The 19,333-nt window shown below is 35.4% G+C and overlaps 1 protein-coding gene and 1 long non-coding RNA gene across 2 annotated transcripts; both read left to right on the top strand.

The window, feature by feature from the left end:
- The first annotated feature begins 371 nt into the window (after positions 1–371).
- On the top strand, positions 372–6,450 carry LOC136853730 (uncharacterized). The gene is made up of 3 exons (XM_067129739.1): positions 372–505; positions 967–1,083; positions 2,414–6,450. Exons 1-3 carry the CDS (start codon positions 407–409, stop codon positions 2,615–2,617), a joined length of 420 nt encoding a protein of 139 aa, XP_066985840.1. The 5' UTR covers positions 372–406; the 3' UTR covers positions 2,618–6,450.
- A 9,766-nt stretch (positions 6,451–16,216) lies between these two features.
- On the top strand, positions 16,217–16,592 carry LOC136853729 (uncharacterized). The gene is made up of 2 exons (XR_010857544.1): positions 16,217–16,337; positions 16,398–16,592. It is a non-coding gene; the product is annotated as an uncharacterized lncRNA (long non-coding RNA).
- Positions 16,593–19,333: the final 2,741 nt, after the last annotated feature.

Genomic DNA, 19,333 nt, shown 5'->3' with positions numbered 1-19,333 from the left:
GTATAATGAAGCCAGATATTAAAAAAAGGGTTAAATGGCGCGTCAGATATCGTAGGGTGGGCGTGTTCAGATCTCCACTATTGCTCAATATTGCTACGTATGAATATCGTAATATTTACTTCGTGTTTAGTATTGAATCCTATTTAAACTACGTAAGAGACTCTGACTCTCCTACTTTCTTCTCTTATAGTAGAATTCGATCCCTTATTGTTTCCTAAGTTTCGATGTCCAAATATCAATAATTGTTCACACCACTTGGGTATTCTGATCTAACTAGACACTCAGGCAGAAATAGAGAGTTTGTAGGACCTTGTATATATTTTAAGGTATTGATTTTTCTGCTTTGGTGACATATGTTTGGTGAACTTTATTTTAACGTAATATTATTCCTTTCAGAAATGAGAGAATGGGGTCCCATAGTTGTATTCAGCACTGGTACAGTACTTACACTGGTATCCCAGGACAGAGTCCCATAGCTGTGTTCATCACTGGTATTGTACTTATGGTAGGCTACTTGTCACTGGCATCCCAGGACAGGCTTGAATGAGGCAATGGCGTCTATTCCATTAATGATAATTATGATCAAAACGGTTGATTTTTGCACATATCTTTTTATATCTTCACCCTGGTTTTTGTCTGCATAATCCCACATAATTATGTCAGCTTTTTTCCTGGCCTTCTTACTTGACTATTAGCCTTTCTGGTGATTTGTATTAAGTTTAATTTTTATTTATATGCTTTTCAGTAAATATTAAAGTAAATGTCCATATATCAGAAGAATCAAGGTCATTGAATATCATACCCTTTTGCCTTTGCATTGTGGGTATTAATAGAAGCCCAGACATTCATATAACTGATTTAGAGGAATATTTTTCTGTATTACTTCTTGTTTTCTGTTTTTTTTTTTTATTTTCATCAGTTTCCTCCCTTCCAATATGGTTGTCAACTTATTTTTCCTTTTTCCAGCTGTGCAATTCTTTGCTCCAAGAAGAAGCTTCCTGCCAGGCACGCAGTAGAGAAGAACTTTTGATCGGTGGTCAATCTTTTGAGGAACTGGGTGTCTTTGACTTATACAAATATTTAGTAAGTACTGTCCACCCTTTTTGTAAGAGTGAAATTTAAGTTTGGATCAACAGTTTTAAATTCCAGGCAAAACTTGCAAAGCTGTGGCTGTTATGACTAGACCAATATATCTGTAGGTACTAGAGAGAGGAGAAATTAATTGATTGACAGTCAGTCTATTTAGGAATGGGTTGTCTTTGACTTATAAAAATTTTCTTTAAGTATATCCTTTTATAAGTGGGAAATTTAAGTGTGGATCAACACCTATGGTATTAAAGGAGAGTGCAGGCACAACTTGCCAAGCTGTGGCTGTTATGACTATGCCAATATAGCTGGAAGTGATAGTGGTTGAAGCATAATTGAATCATGCTGTTCATGATATATTTTTTCTTAAGGCTGTGTTATGACCAATATAGTTTTAGGTGTTAGTGGTTCAATCATAATTGAATCATGCTGTTCATAATGTAATATTTTTCCTCACGTCATTTTGTATCGTATTTGATTTAGCCAGATGTCTGACCCATGGATATTATTAGATAAACACACGACTTGTCCCCATTTGTACAAATATGGTAAAGGACATTTTATTATAAAGATATCTGATTGTAGCCACCAGCATAAACATTAAAGAAATGCTGTTTAGGCTTAGTTTCATGAGTAGCCGAGGTTTTATAATTATTTATTGTCTATTACTAAATAATAAGATAATCATTTTTCTTCATACCAAACTTTTTTTTTAGATGGCCCTGCCAAAGCTGAGGATTTTAATACTAGACTTTTGACACTTGTTTAAAATCTTCTCTCTCTCTCTCTCTCTCTCTCTCTCTCTCTCTCTCTCTCTCTCTCTCTCTCTCTCTCTCTCTCTCTCTCTCAGTAAGAACATCCCCTTCAAGATGCTTGATCTGCCCCTCACCTACTTTTCTACCTGGTTCAAGGGGCCCCCAATTTAAGGTTCCTATCAGTAGCCCCCTGCCCTCATTCTTGATGTGTTAGTAAACAAGTAATAGCCTTCTTCAGTGCCTTCAGTATTAAGCTCCTAATTCCCTGAATCCTCATCTTGTCCAGGAACTTTGGCCCTCTGGGCCCTCCCAGTGGACCCAACAAAGTCCTTCTTGTGAAGATCCTAAACCTTTTTACTATGCTCTTAAGATATTATGCTCCTGCAATCTTATCATTTCTCCATAGCTTGTCTAATTTTTTCTCTCTTTAATGTATCTCCTGATATCTTTATAGACAAGAGTTTGATAGTGCTTTGAAATGAGTTCAAATAATGTGTTAATTATAGGAAAACATGCAGAGTTTTGAGATAACGGACATGCATTGAATACTGAAGCATGTTTTTGTTTTCCAGGTATGTATGAAGAGGACAGTTTCACCATCAAGACCAAACCAGTCTTCATTAGAAATGACACGTTGCAGATTTGATAGAATCCAGCAGAGGGAATATAAGAATTTGTTTTTCAAGACATACCCTTCAAGTTCATGGGCATTGAAAGATGGATATTTTGACTGTAAATCTATCTGGAGGGTGGAAATCTTTAATAGTGTGCCTTGAAAGAGTGTTTTATTGCATATGTGGGTAACTGTTAACTCTCTCTCAAGACAGGCAGTGTCAGAAAGGAATATCTCAAAAAAACTGTTCCATTTGACCAGTTTTCTTAAATATCATGCAGTTCCATCTTCAACTGGTAACTCTCTTAAGATTTATAGACTACACTTCTTGCTTTCAAGTGATTGTTTGTGCTTGTGAAAGTAAAATGTTCGTCTCAAAGTAACAAATGAGAAGTTATGATCTAAAGTAAAATCTGCATTTTTACGTTTTGCAAGGGGATAGTTGAACTGGTATACAGTGCTTAAGTTGCTAAAGAAAACTACTAGTGTCAGTTTTGTTGCCAGGAACTTTTAGCCTTTTTTTGTCAAAATAAAAATTGCGTTTGTGTTTGTAAATGAAAACAAACCTCAATCAAGAAAAGCGATTGGGAAAGATAGAGAGAGAGAGAGGGGAACCTTTCCCCATTTGGAAATCCTTAACAGTATTTTGTTTTGATGAAGTTTTGTAGTTCAATATCAGGTTTTTGTCAACGATTGATGGCTTCGTTGTCTATTTACTTAAGCAGGCCAGACAAAACAGGGTTTGTCTTGTATATATACATTCATTGTTCCTCATTATGAGCTGCCCTTCACTTCGTATTGTTGTGATGACTAGTTTCTTGTGATAACTAACTCACTGGTCATTGCTATTTCAGTAGAAACATCCAGTTTCCTCTTTTCAAAGCTGTGATGTTTCTTTCTCAGGTGGCTTTTGTAAGTGAGCAGTTGGGAGATACCTGGCCCTTTGATTTTTATAGGTTTCTCTCTTTCTGTATGGTGTAATCCAGTCCTGGTTCTTTGTTGCTGACATTTCTGGGCTGTTGGTGACAGAATTTCACTCCTTTTGTTTCTTGTGATATCTGACCGAAAGTTAAGAGTTCCAACATGTATATTGTCCTACACTTCATGTTACAAACTTTGTTACGAAATACAGGTGAGGGTTTGTGGCACATTAAACTCTCTGTCTATTCTGAGTCAGTGAAAATATCTGACCTACATCCACCAGGCTCTTGTTTGACTTGGAAGATTCATTTTGCTTTGTGTCCTCTTTAAGAAATTGGATTAACTCTTTCATTTGACAGTTTTTAACTGTCTAATTTGGTTTTCTGCTCTTTGGCAGTGGTGGTTATTGCTGTGATTTGGTGTAGTTTCTTGTGAGTTATCCTAAACATGTAATTCACTTGCATTGCTTTCTTATGTCTTTGTGGACATTGAAGCTTACTTGTTCCTTGTGTTTTTAAGTGATGTGTATCTTTAAAAAGTCCTTTTGTTGTGTTCGTAAGGATGGACATCCATGTGTAGGTCTACAAGTATAACTTCGTTTCTCTCAGAGTAACAGGTTTTCCTGCTATGTTTGCTTTGAATTTTCTGTTGATAGTGTTTTGAAATTTGCAACACCCACAGTTGAAGACTGTAAGTCCTTTATGATGACGTGACAGCCTTTTGATTTCCTGTGTTTTTGGTACCTAGGTTTATTTTGTAACTTTTTTTTCAAGTCCCTTAGAGGGAAAGAAACATCCCATTTGTACAAGATTGAGAGTTCCTGTGACTAGGAATAGTTGCCTGAGGATCTTGTCTTGTTACTGTTCCTGCCGGAAAACAGCCAGCAATGGTTCTCTGTAGCTCATTGACCCAGGGACTTGAAAGTTGCTACCTTTCTGCTGTTCAGGAACGTCCAGAATTGGGTAGTTAAGTTTATTAAAGTTTTTGGCTAATTGAGAATGTTTTGATATCTTTGAATCCGTTTGTGGTCGGCTGATTTTATTTTCCATTTGCTGTCTTCTCTTTATTGTGCAAAGCTTAGAATATTTGATAGTTGTCTTTTTGCCAAGACTTTCCATATAGGTCTGTGGCCCTTTTATCTATTCTGCCAAAGTTTCCTGGTGATAGCAAGTGTAGAGCTTTGTTGAATGGCCAGATTATTTGGGGTGTTCTGTCTGTCTTGAGATTGGTGGGCCATGAACTCGCCAATTTCTCATGGGCATGATATGTTAAGAGTGCCACACAACTGGAGTCAAGTGCAGTGTAGGCTACACTAGCCACTGTACTTTTGTGTATCATACCTCGTTTCGTCCTGTGGTCTTTGTCCTAGGTAGGTTTCAGTGAGCATTGTTGTTCTGTGAGTGTTCTGTGCTCATGTTTTCATAAGGCAACAAAGTATAAGGGTTTTCCCTCTCTTCAGAAACCAGGTACATAATAGAACGAGATGGTTTTTTGTAACTGCCTTCTACTAGAGCTTGGAAAGCTCTCCAGCTTCTGACTTGATCTCGTATTACCATTTCTTTGACCTACACTTTGTGGTAGGTATGGGCTCCATTGCTTTTGCCCACGTCAGTTGTCCTGTCCAGTCCAGTCCAGACCTTCCTTCAGGGCGTATGTCATCAAGAAGGACTGATGTATGGTACCATAAGATGGCATATTTTCTGTCAAAGAGTGCCCCTGTGTCTGACATGTGTTAACAATCAGCTTGATTTTGTTGTGTTCAAGAATCTGCTTCTTGAGGAGGATGTTTCCCAGAGCAGAACTCACATTGCTGCAGGATATTGTTGGGACAGAAGCCTTTCCTACACTGTGTGGGTTGAAACTGCATCTCTTAGATGATGTTCGTGGCACCGTTATGCTGAACTTCCTGGTCTTTTTGCATTGTGCTGTATTCCTTGATGTGCTCAAGCAATTGTAAGTGGTTTTTGCTTGGTAGGTACCACGCTTTCTTGTCTAGCTTGTCTTGAATGCAGCTATTGGCATTCTTCAGAGATATTTTGTTGACACCAGTTCTGTTCAGGTTACACCAGTTCTTCCTAACCGAAGTATACCTTTGATACCACAAGGTTTCACTGGTAAAACTACTGGAAATGAGTTAGATTTGGTGCCAAGACTGGCAGAAAAAGATATTTTTCAAGCTGAGTGGTTTATGCAATTTTGAAACATGGTTGGTTTGCAAGACACTCTCTCGTTTTATCTGTCTAGTTTTGTCAGTTTCACTGTGTGATACAGGTGAAAAATCACTGATTAGGGGGCTGTCACTATAAATTATGAAACTGCGATTGAGATTAAACAGTGCCAAGGTCAAAGACGAAAGATAAGTTCTCCTACAAAGGTCACGGGTGACTTGTAGAGAAAAATTCCCTCTCATGATCATGATCGCATCAGGGCACAAAGCTGAATAAAGCAGTTCACATTAAAGTATTAAAGGCTTTAATAAGTAAGAATAATAAGCCAAGTAAAAGATTGGCATATGAAAGAAAGCTAAGAAATAGAAAGATGAACTAAAACATTGTAGATGAAAGTAAACTTTAGGCCTATAGGGCAGACTACAGTATAAGCCATAAAGATGGCGGCTTAGCATATGAAGCATTTGGAAGAAAACGAGTTGAAGGTAAATAAATGAAAAAATGGCCCTATAGAAGGGCATAAACATATAGATCTGACTTTGGGTACAGGGAAAAATTAGATGACGTCATAGTTGTGACGTCGTCAGCTAAAGGTAAGGTCGAGATTGATGACGTCAAAGTCACTGCATGACGTGAGTTGTGACGTAATCATACAGCTTAAGGTAACGAAAGTCAATTGTGACGTCACTGCATGCGGCTTAAGAGTCAGTTGTGACGTCACTGCATGTAGCCAAAGGTATAGTCGAGAAATTTATGACGTCATAGTTGTGACGTCACTGCTTGCTGCAGTCGAGAGTATTCAATGCCAAGGGTAACCCTTTTTACGTGACGTCATAGGTGATGACGTAAGCATTCCTATGTAAACGTTGTAGGCGTATGATAGAGGAAATAAAGACTTGAGATAATCGGACGTTCTTTTATTCAAACCCTAAATAAACAATATATATTGGAGAGAACACTCGTGATAATGAAAAATCTTATAATTTTTTTTTTTACTCCTTGGAGCCAGCATTGCAATGCCCCGAAGGAAGAGAGAGAGAGAGAGAGAGCGCCCTCAGCTGGAGGTAATGAAACCAGCCGGCTACCAACTTTGAAGCCGACCCAAAGGGCTTAAGTTTTCTAAGCTGACAACAGCTGATTGCCGAGAGAGGACGAAAGTCTCGTATAGACTTCCCTCGTGCTTTCCAAGATGTCTGCCAGTTTTCTAGACCATCTCAGATGTCAGAGAATGATGTTTAAGTACAGTAAGCCTAAGGTGGGCGTGGCAATGCTACCAAGACACGCCTAAGCTTACGTTTACTCTCATGGCTGTATTTTCGTACTTAGACAAATGCTTGGTTGACCTGGAGTGTCTTAAGAAACAAGGCGTGAAATTCCCGTATGCTTAAACCACCAGAATTTCGTCCAGAGGTATAATGGCCCACCCACCAAAAAATTTCCTAAGTCCAGTTCCTCTATGGATGACTTGCAAGAATATCTACGAGGTGTAAACGTACGTTTTGTCATTCTGGTCTCCGTTTTCGTTAAGGTTTCGAGTCTACAAGAGTTTCTCTCGCGTCTTCTTATAGAAAATGAGTCTTTTAGTATCATTGAACCTCATAGAAAACAGGAGAACAAATAAGGAAAGACGGTAACGAAGATAAATAGATTTCGACCGTTTTAGCCATCTGACCTTGACTTAGTACCTGACAGAATTTTTGACTTTGAGAGCTGCAGAGGACGATTTACTTGTAAATATTAATTGATAAGGCTAATTTAATCCTTATTTTCATCAATATTTACCTATAAAACTGACTTCATTCTTTTCAATACGGATTTGACTGAAATAACTTAGCACGTTTCAAGGGTCTCACACTGCCTGTCACCCAGGCATATTTGAGCATTTTGACGTCAAGTTTGATATCAAAATGTCAATAATGGCGGTCAAATTGAAGTGTAATCATGAATTAAATCATGACACTTCAATTTAGCCACAAATATTGTCATTTTGATGTCAAATCTGACGGCAAAAAGCTGGAATATGTCAGGATATCAGATCCTGTAACACCCCCATCCGATGTAGATATGCTCTGTAAGAGTGACTTCAAAATTTTTTTCATTTCTTAAGCTACTTCTACTTAGAAGAATTTTTTTATAATCCCAATTTTACTTCATATTTTTATCAATACCATAGATTTCATTCCTTCAAATACCTTTGCCTGGCCAACTTTTCCATGTGATTTTGACGATACAATGCATTTAATTATAACTTGTAAAGCACCATGTTCCATATGGTGGGCATTTTTTATTTTTTGAAATTTACACATTAAAAATTTTATATATGTATTTTTTACATGATTTTTGGTGATTAGTTTCAATTGCTCTTAAAACTCACATATCTGCTGCAACCTCATATTTTTATTTGTTTACTTTACATTTTCAATTAAAAATTTAGCTTTATTTTAAATGGTTTCAGCTGCATTTTTTAGGCTTAGCCTAGTAACTGGATATGCACCACACTACTGAATTATTCAGAACTGAATTTCTAAGTAATTTCAAATTCAAGACCTTTAAAGTTATATGCTTTATTTGGTGCTATTTTCAGTTTACATGATATTTTCATCTACAAGATTCATTTTAAAAGTATAGAATATTCATTTACATTCTCACACGTCATTACTAGCAAGTGAATTTTACAGGAATTTAACAAATAAACCAAACAAAAGCTAATTAGCTTTATTTTACTTCAAATAACAAGTCATCCTCTTGTCCATGTTACAACAAAAGCAATTAATTACACCAAGACACACACAGTCCCCCAAAAGCAGACAAGTGACCCAAACTCCTTCAGGTGGAACAAGAGTGCCTTGAGGCACTCCCACCACTTCGTCTTATAGGCCTAACGACACCATTCAATGTAAGTGATTGAGTCAGGTAAATGGTCGGAGACGTGCAAAGCTACTGTCCTCCTGCCCCGTTCTTCCTCCCCCAGCAGGACAGCAGGTCGGACTAACGTCAGCCTTCACCCTACACGTGGACCACCAGGCCAGTTTAGGTTCTGTGTGATACGCCTTGCAAGAATCCACCCCATTGCCAGGTAATTAGGGAACAAATGTCCAGTTCAATTGGGACATTCAGCAGATGTTTTCAGCCTTTTTAGGATGTCTATCTCAAATGACTTTCTGCTTTCAGTTTTACAAGATTTTGAATTAGGCTCATTTACAACTGATAATCAAAACAGGAATAAACATAAAGAAAAATCGTTTTTTAGCTCAAGAAATTCGTGACAGTAAAAATAAATTTATAATTACCAGAAATAATCACATCCCAAAACTTATAAAAAATGAAATCTGCTGTTTATTAATTCACATTAATATATTAAAAATTGTTTCTCATTAACAGAATTATGGCAAAAGTTCCAAACCTGAAATTGTATCTGGTCTTTTCAGTCAGGGTCATCTCAGAATAATTTCTACCTTTTTATATGGACAAGACTGAAAGAGCTACCATTGCTACAGTCATGACCAACTAGAACAAGATTGAACAGGAAAAACTTCGTTTCAAGTTTACTGCACTTTATTTTGACCATTAAACATAAGATTTATCCTTTCAAATGCTAACGTGGCAAAAATAACTGCCTAAAAGTAACTGCTGTTTTTTTTGTCAGTTTGAAAACACTTTCAATACTAGAACTATGTCTTATTCTGGACCAAGTTCTTCATCTTTTATTATCATCAAACAGGGCGACAGAATGCTAAACTCTACATTGCATGTCATGTTTGTCACAACTTTTAGATAAAAAAACACATCAAAAGCAAAGAATGAATAATGATGCCTAAAACCTCATGAAAAGTTGATTTCTTTTAATTTAAAAAACACTCTCAAGATCTAACTATAAAAGCAACTTTACCAAACCAAAGATCTCAACCGAAACTTTTTTTTTTTTTTTTTTTGTCTCATTTAAAAAAAAAAGATCTTGATCTTTTGTCTTATTCTTGACGCAGTATTAATCTTTATATCCAGATTTTTCAAGAGAATAATAAAGTCTCTACTTTGTGAGTTCAAAAAAAAAACTGACTGAAACTGACAAATCTTCAGGCCTAAAAACTGATGTGTTCTGCGTAAACAAAAAAAACTCTCCCAACTGACACAATTTGCAGCCAAAGCTCTCCATCGAACTGACTCCCATACAAAAATCACACTCCAGATGAAAAGAAAGAGACTTCCATTGGCAGAATTATTAGAACACCATTTCTGGGCAAAATCAATTATTATTATTATTATTATTAAATTATTATTATTCTGGGAAAATCAACCCTGGCTCTCATATGACAAACAAGCCCATAAAAGGGGCTGTTGACTTGAAAAAGCTCCCAAACAATATTAAGGTGGAAGAGACCCACTCATTAAAAATAAAGGAAAAATAAATTAATAGATAAAAACTCCAATTTGCAGGGAATAATATTCGGGTGGTCACACACAACAAACTTGTTTGAACAACAAATGAAAGTTTTGTACATCTTCAAAAAAAAAGGCTGTTCCAAAGTCCAGTGGTGGGAGGAATAAAAACTGATAAGACTGGGTGGAAAACTTGAACACCAGTGTCAAGTCAAATAATACTAAATCCAATAATTTCCAGTCAAAAAAAAATTTCCCGGGCAAAATCAATCTGGTTCCTTCACTGAAAAACCATCCACAAACTAACACTTTTTGTAAAAAAAAAAAAAAAACTTTCCCAAAGTAACAAACTTAAAGGCAAAAACTCTCAACTGACACAAAAAAACTTGCTAAAAAAACTTCCAGATCCAAAGAAAAAAATTGATCCCCACTGCGCAGAAAACTTCACTGGCAACATGTTTCATGAAAAGTTACTTATATAATAATTTCCAGTCAGAACAAAATTCTTTTGAAGCTTGAATTTCCTTCACAAAAACCATCACCAAACTAACACTTTTTCCATGTAAAAAAATTGTTTCCCAAAGTGAATAATAATAATAATTTCTAAGCAAAATGAGCCTCACCCAAACTAACTCAAAACTAACACTTCCTAGGTAAGAAAAACTTTCAAGAACAACACAATGGACAAAAATCACTCCCAATTACCACATTTTCTGGGCAAAAACCTATCTAGTAAAAATTCCTAGGTTAGACTAACACTTTTGGGCAAAAGTGTCCTCCAAAGATACAAACATTTCAGGAAAAACCTCTCCCAAACAGACACCCATTCCAGGCAGAAAAAGAAAAAAAACTTTCAAAATGACCCACTTTTTGGCAAAACTCCCCTGAGCATAAAATTAACAAAACATAAAAGACATTTTGAGCAAGTGACTTGTGAAGCCCTAAGGAGAACTCTCAGACTAATAGACATTCTAATCAAAAACTCTCCCACACCAGAATGAACTCTACTTCTTGGCAGGGGGAAAAATGCAAACTAACAGACTTTCTGGAAAAAAAAAAACAGACAAAACAACAGACTTTCACAGCCCAAAACATACTCTCTAACAGACTTTCTTACCCCCAGAAAATCACGGACTTTCTTGCCATAAAAATCATGAACTACTAAATTTTCCAGCCCCCAAAAATTCCAAACTAACAGACTTTCTGTATAAAAATAAGGAAAGAATAGCAAACTAACAGACCACCAAAAAGGTTACAAAATAACAGACCTACTAATAAAAATTATAACAGACCTTTTAGGCAAAAACTCACAAACCCAGACATCTTCAAAGACACATTATCAAAGTTAACAGATTCTGTGAAGGCAAAACCATCAAAATTAACAGACTTCCCTGAAGGAAAAAACAACTGCAGACTAACAGAATACATGAAAGTAAAAGCAACACAGACATTGAAATGTCACAAATGACAGAATTCTGTCAGAGAACTCATGAGTTACTGTGTGCAATCTAAAACCAAATGTATTACAAACCAAGAGACCACCTGAATGAAAAAAATATCAAAAGCAGACTTTCTGAAAGCAGATTATCCTGAAGAATCAGACTTTCTCAAAATAATTTTCAGAGATTGACTTTCTAAAAGTGAAATTAAATGAAAGCATGAAACACAAGTGACAAACTTCTTATTTCAAAACATCAAAGTGTCACAAAAACTTCCTGACAAAAATGTCAAAGGTTTCAAAGACTAAAAAAACTTTCTTAAAAATCAAACCTAAAAAAACTTTTATCAACTAAGACACTTTCCTAAACCAAATTCTACCAAGAGCAAAGACTTCCTGAATCCTAATTGATCTTGAACCAATATCATTTTCCATGAATGCTGGACTTGTTTCAAACACCAACAAACATATCCTGTGCTTTTCAACTTTGCATCATGTATTCATATGATACTAATTATGATGAATCCTGATTCTGTCTTCAACCACCAAAAAGACAGTCCCAGATTATCACAGGCAAATCTGGGGCCAAACAGTACTGAAATGTCCAGCAATCACTACCCTGGACTAATTTCTGTCAATACTACTAAGTACCAGTATTCCATTTTGTTATAAACCATTTTTCAAGAAATCTTAACATGATGTACCTTTAACAATCTTTCTTCTTTTCTTCATTCTTTAAATATTACCCAAAAACCCTCATGAACAAAATCAACAGACTTGTATAAACTTGACAGGGCTCCAAAGGAAAATCAGCCTGCAGAGAGAGACAATTTATATGAAAAAGGTGATGAATCAATGAAAATGTGGGAAATGAAAATAAAACCAACACACCTGATATTCAGGAGACGTCAGCAGCAACAGAGAGCAGGAACGGATTTGGTCAGCCTGTCTTAAAGAGTCTGGAGATCAGAAGATTCCATGACAGCACTGGGAAAATATTCCACATTTTAGTTGTAGCCAAGATAAAACACTTAGCAAACCCTACCAAAGCTAGACATTATCAAGGTTTCCTGTACACAAAATTTAGCCAAGATACAACTTGCAAACTATGCAAAACAAAAAACATTACAAACTTTATCTCTTCACAAAAATTTAGCCAAGATACAACTCTTAGCAAATTTTCTAGCAATTATAAATCAAGCTTTCCTGTTCACCAAAATTTCAAGATACAACTCTTAGCAAACCCCAGCAAAGCTAGACATTATCAAGCTTTCCTGCACACAAAATTTAGCCAAGATACAACTTAGCAAACCCCTAGCAAAGCTAGACATTATCAAGCTTTCCTGTACACCAAAATCTGCTACTGGCAAACTATCAAAAACTTAGGCAGAACTCTTAACATTAACAAAATTTGTTCTCAGCATTGGTCTATTAACAGGAAACCTTGTATCCTTCAATTATTCCAAAACTTGACTCTTGTGGAATAACACTGAATCCCAAGACATCACAAGCAAAATGGATTAAACCACAAACCAAACACCAAAAAAGGACTTATTTAATCCTAAACTACATATCAGTAGGCTTCCTAAATGACATTGCTGTATCAACACTCAGAAAAACCTCTACAGTAACAAATCCTCTGACATCTAGAAAGGTTACTGTCAAAATCAATTGACATTCTAATGCCTTCTCAAGGTGCATTTTTTCCATGACTCAGTAAGTCCTGCCAGACCATTCCAGAGCAATGAAAAGGTTGCACCAGTTATGTATCTAAATATCCACAAAGCAACAAAATCAGGTCTCAGATCACATATTCTCCAGCAACAAATCAGTAAAAACAGTACTATTACCATTACTTAGGCACTCACATTGGGAGATGCTTCTCCAGTTCTAAGAGCAAACACAAGGTTTAGTAAACCAGTACAACACTTTTATAGTCTACAAACCTTCAGAGGAAACCTTTCAGTACCTGAAGCCACCTAACCATTACAAACTGACGTAAATGTTTCAGAAATTGGCATTATAGAGCGTTGCCTTTTCTGTAAGGAAATGACAACTTGATCCTCCACAACATGATTCATCTAAATCCTAACCAAACCATTCACGGGGTTACTTTCTATATACATTAAGTTTTACATTAGTAAGGTAAGCTAAGGACAGTTTCCTCATCTAATTAAATGGCAGGGAAAACCTTTGTTTTTAATCTATTATCCCTCATGGCCTGAGAACCTCAGCATGCCTTGGTAGGGTATTTGGTGAAATTAGGTGTATAATCACCTTTCTAGTATATCAAAAGTCTCATTATTACACATTAACCCTTTTACAAAGGCTTCCATAAAGTCCTCCAAGACACACACACACACCCGATTTGTCTAATTAACTGACGATGTTATGAACTTTGCATGGTTTCTCACACAGAATTCTAAACTGCATCGTTAGCAGTATTTATCCTGTTCTTTATTTCAGGTACACGAATGAAGTGTCAAGGCTAAGAACTGAAAAAGTTTGAGCCCCAAGCTGGTACCCCCTTTTGGAATGATGGTTGTGTCTGAAATGTAATTAAAAGTTTTGTTTATAACTTGACCGAGAGGATAACTTTACTTTCAAAATGTTTTATAGACTTATTTTAGATGTGCTGACATCTGGTAGGATATAAATGATATTGAATATCTGAAAGACTTAAATATTAACCTTGTGGAAAATTTTCATGTAAACTTTTAAAATACCAGCATTTGACACAATCAAATTCAACATCAGCAAAAATAACAAATTCTGCCCATAAAAATAAATTCTCTAAACTTGGTAAACGATGCTTTACAAATTAGAATTTTTCCACATTGCATCGCCAAATTGAATGGAACTTGGCCAGGAAATGGTATTTGAAAAATAGCAATTATAATAATAATAACTGACTTATAAGTAAAACATGACAATCCTGAATTTTTCCCCAAAATGGAACCTTTTTCTTAGAAAATAATAGAAGGATATAGAGCACTTCTGCACCTCATTATACGAAGTCATTTTAGTCAGTTTTCCATAATAAAAAAAGTCAATTTCATTCATATGTATCTCTGAAGACAGATCAAATAGCCGTATTCATGAATATTTACAAGTAAATGTACAGCACACAGCTTTAAGGAAATAATCCTGACAGATACAAAGCCAAATGTACAATGTCTAATACATTTGAAAATATATTCACACATCACAGCCACAAGTCTTTTACTTAATGTTCCTGTTTTCTAGGACATTCAAAACAACACAAATTCTGTAACAAGACGTGGGAGAAAATCTTACGAGAAATATTAGAGAAAAAGAAAACAGATTGACAAAATGTCTGAAAATCGTAGATTTTCTTACATACAGAAAAAAATGGACTAGGGATTTTTGGGGCCACTATACTCGTTTGATACAAAATTCTGGCAGCCAAAACATACAGGCTCAGTACACCAGTTCACAAGACACTACAGGCCAAACAATTTCAAGTACAAATACAGTCATAAGAGTAATCATAAGTCAAGGAATGCCTTAGAAGTAACATTACCCCACACACCTTGGACTTTCTGTACAATAACATCATTTGACATTTGACATCTGAAATGGACTGGAAAAGCACTGGAAAACTGGAAAGCACGAGGGAAGTATATACAAGACTTTTTCCCACCTCGGCAATCAGCTGTTGTCAGCTTAGAAAACTTAAGCCCTTTGGGTCGGCTTCAAAGTTGGCAACCGACTGGTTTCATTACCTCCAGCTGAGGGTGCTCTCTCTCTCTCTCTCTCCCTCCTTCGGGGCACTGCAATGCTGACCCCAAGGAGTCCTTTATTCTTTAGTCTTTTTCTACAATCTTTCCAGTTTTTTGTTCATACAGTGTATATATATATATAATATATTACAGTAGAAGACTTCTGCACTTCAGCTTACGTCCCTTAATAATGAGCAAAAATTCCACAATTTTCTTTAAACTGTTCAGGTTTGCAGGTTGATATTTAATCTTGACAGACACTGCTCTAGCTCTCACTTTGTACACTGCTAAAAAAAATGGCCTATCTTCTCAAATATTAAGGTAATATCAACTTCCTAACTTAATCACATAAAGAAAACATGTACAGTGGAAAATTTACGACAAGACAAAAAACAACAGATTTTGCTTAAATTTAGGTACTAAAGCAAATATTACACCCAAAGATTTACTTTAATTTATTTCATACCCTAATCTAAGATCGTAATATTTGTGATTATGGAAAACTGAACAACACAAACATTTTAAGTTGTGTTTTAGAATGTATTTGTGTGTTCAGAGGAAGAGTTTTTAAGTGTGAGTGTGAGAATGTTCAGAGTGAGGTATTTAATCCCTGTGTCTAAAAGTAATGGAAAAGCACCTTTGAAGGTATTGAAGGTGTTGTGAATGAGGGGAATTCAAGTGTGAAAATGAAGTAATGGAAAAAGCACCTTTGAAGGTATGTAGTTGAAGGGAGGAATTCAAGTGTGTGATGAAAAAATGAGACTTTGATGAGGCAGAAAATTGTGATGAGGGAAGAGAGAGAGATGAGAGAGAGAGAGAGAGAGAGAGAGAGAGAGAGAGAGAGAGAGAGAGAGAAACTCCTCTGAAGCAAAGTATGCAGAAACTGGTCAACAAATTGTGAGAGTTTTATTACAGCTTGAAAAGTGAAAGTGTGCAATTCTGCTGCTTACAAGTTGTACTGCAAATCTGCAAAGTGTTTCTATGTAACATCTTTAACAGGAGACTGAAGAAATTCCCTTGAATGTGAAATGTGTGATTTCAAGTTGACAGCCAGAAGTCTAGTCAGAATGGAAGGTTGAGAGGAAGAAATAAGAACAATGTCTAAGTTATTTACATCAATCTACAACAATATCTCGTTCCTATATCCGGTTTCTATAGATGATAACACTGCAAAATAGTTTTGCTATCTCAGATTATTGCAAACGTTGGCCAGTGGGGGAATCTGCATAGCTATGAGTCTCCAAATTTAGCTCATCAAACCTAGATTACAATGTCTACATGATATACATAATTAAGGAGACGCTGGATATTATAATTTTCTTGAATTATTTTGGTACCACTAGTTTCCTCAGTAGTTTGTAAGCTTATTTTGTCTGATAATAAACTAAAAAAGGCACTAATTGCTTTTCCTAGCTAAATGAAGCCTAAGTCTTGGTGAGAACTGAGCAGTAAGCTGAAATACACAAGTCCTTGTATACAATAAAATAAATTTACAATTTGGTATCACAATAATTTTCCCATTATTCAAAATTTAAAGTTAAATTTTTAACAATAACAGTTAACTGAACCTTGATCTGATAAATTTAAATTCAATGGGAACTCTATGCAATAATTCAACACTAAAAAAATTCATTATACCTTAACCTAAAATTCTCCATATGTCAAGACACTGTTGCACTTGTTCTTCTAAAATTGACTAAATCTATAACTCAGAAATAACTGAATTTCTCAAATAACTGACATGATAGAGTCACAAGCAATTTAAGACAGACCTTCTTGAAATGTAACTACAGACAATTTCAGAATTGATTTGGGTCCTAAGCTTAGACAGAACTCTTCTGTTAATATTTCATTTCTGATAATTATTTTTGAGGCCAAGTATACGTATAACAAAACTCCCTGATTATCAAATAGCTTCCCCTTTAGTTCCTTCCACTTTGCTGTTCAACCTCTCTAACCTAACTACTCCAATTTACAACCTTCATGGAAAATCAGTCCCTTTGTGAGAACCTCACAAGGAGAGAGAGAGAGGTGCGATTTGCTTGTATCACAAAACAGTTAAAAAGAGTATTCAATTAAATAGCAACTCTCCTAATAGCTACGAGTCTACTAAGGAAGGAATTGACCTTGTATGTGAAATGTCTGGAAAATACTTAGTGCCCTAATGAAAAGTAAATGACTAGTTCTCAAGATTAACATTAAGTCAAATAAACTCTTCACATAACTGAGAATACTTATTCATTCATATGTCAAACTGCCCTTCAAAGACACTTTCAAATTTACTTATTCATTTACCTAAGACACCATTGTTAACAATACCTAATCTCATTTAAGGTAACGCTTTGAATTTGAGTCTACTTACAGATTCATTTACCTGATATTTCAGAGAAAAACCAAATTATCCTCAAGTAATGCATTCAATATGACTGAATCATTCACCTAAAATGCCATTATCAGTATTGCAAATGCCCCTTAAAGTAACAGTGAAATTTAGAGTTCACTTATTAAATAATTTATCTATGATGCATTTGGCAACAATACCAAAGTGTGCCCTCAGTGTAACACTTTCAATTTGGAACCTTCCCATGCCAGCCTCAGTGTCTTGAAATATGCTGAGATGCCATGATAATAATGCTCTTGATAAGATTCTCTCCAATATTTACACAATTAACCTTCATGTGGTGTATGTTTAATACTAAGCAATAAGCATTACTGTCATGGCAAGCTTTGTACAAAATTCAGAGTTTTGTTTAATCGCTTGAAAATAATGACAAGTTCTTCAACTGTCATCAAATCTGAGATAAAACTGATAAACTAACTTTGAAATATCTCCTGCCTCAACTGTGCAAACGTTTCAATGTTTCAGGGTGACTTCTCTCTCTCGTAATCACCAGAGCCTTTCAATAACTTTAGTTTCAAAGTAGTATATAAGAACCAATGCTTATATAACATTACAGTAACACAAGACCTCAGAACTATTATACTAATTTTCTAGAGGAAATCTGATATAAATCACTAAAGAAGCAAACTATGGACAAAACTTTCAAAAAGTGTATGAGAAGCTTAATTCCAGGTCCCTAATGTTATGGAAGTTGATTTAGCAATATCTCTAAGTTTTACTGAGGAAAAATATCAGGAATAATTTGTACTTTAGCCATGAATATTATCTATTCTTTAAAGTTTAATACCTCACAGGTTTGACTCCACACAACTATTCCTAGCTGTACTGACCACTAAGAAGAGATTCCATAAAATCAGTAAAACCTAATGTTTGCAACTGTTGAACTTCTTGCTGTTGATAGTTTTGAACTCCCAGAAAATGACTGAAAATAATAAGCATACCCTTCTGATTAATCTCACGTGATCTTCGCACTGGGCAAGTATGCACTGAAACAATGACCTACTGGATACTGTAAATCACAACTAGACAGAAATGTATTCTGTAAACCAGTCAATTATTTGACTGTAATATTAAACCAAGTTAATAGAAAGCTATTCTTTAACATACGTGACTTCTCGATATAAGTCAAAAGTAGCCATGACTGCCTAAAAGCTGTTATTTCACTAACAAGAAACTTATGTTTAATGTTATGTAGCCTGAAACAGCCTTAACTCCTTGGAGATGATAGTAAACTAATGATAATTGTAGGTAAAAATTATGTATCCTGAAATGTACTAAGCTACTGATAGCTGATGTTAACACTGCTAAGAAATTCAAGTGGAAAATTTGTATCTTAAGACATAACTATCAAACTAATGAAATATTTAAATAAGATATATGGATAAACAAAACAAAGGCTAAGTATCCTGAACCAAACTGAGGTTTTTGATGGCTAATTCTAAACTGCTATGAATCTTATAAAAAAAAAAATGTATCCTGAAATTTGTCAAAAAGCTAATACTGTACTTTACCAGAAAACTGAATGACCTACGTATCCAGATACACGGAGCTACTTGTAATTGATGCCCGACTGACACTAGATTCCAGATCAAGCAAAACTATGTATCCATGTATCCTGAAATATACAGAACTACTTGATAGCTAATGTTAAACATATAAGGTATTTATTTAGAAAAACTATGTATCCTAAAAACTGATAGAGCAGATAGTTATTTTAAAATGGTAAAAAATCAAACAGAACTGTCCTGAAGGACTTGGCATAATAAACTTGTGAATCTCAAGTAGCAAAGACTATCTGTCCTGAAGTATCCTGAGGTACCACATAGCTATT

Source organism: Macrobrachium rosenbergii, chromosome 27 (genome assembly GCF_040412425.1).
Source record: "Macrobrachium rosenbergii isolate ZJJX-2024 chromosome 27, ASM4041242v1, whole genome shotgun sequence".
Taxonomy (NCBI): domain Eukaryota; kingdom Metazoa; phylum Arthropoda; class Malacostraca; order Decapoda; family Palaemonidae; genus Macrobrachium; species Macrobrachium rosenbergii.
This window is presented reverse-complemented; position numbering and strand designations above follow the sequence as displayed.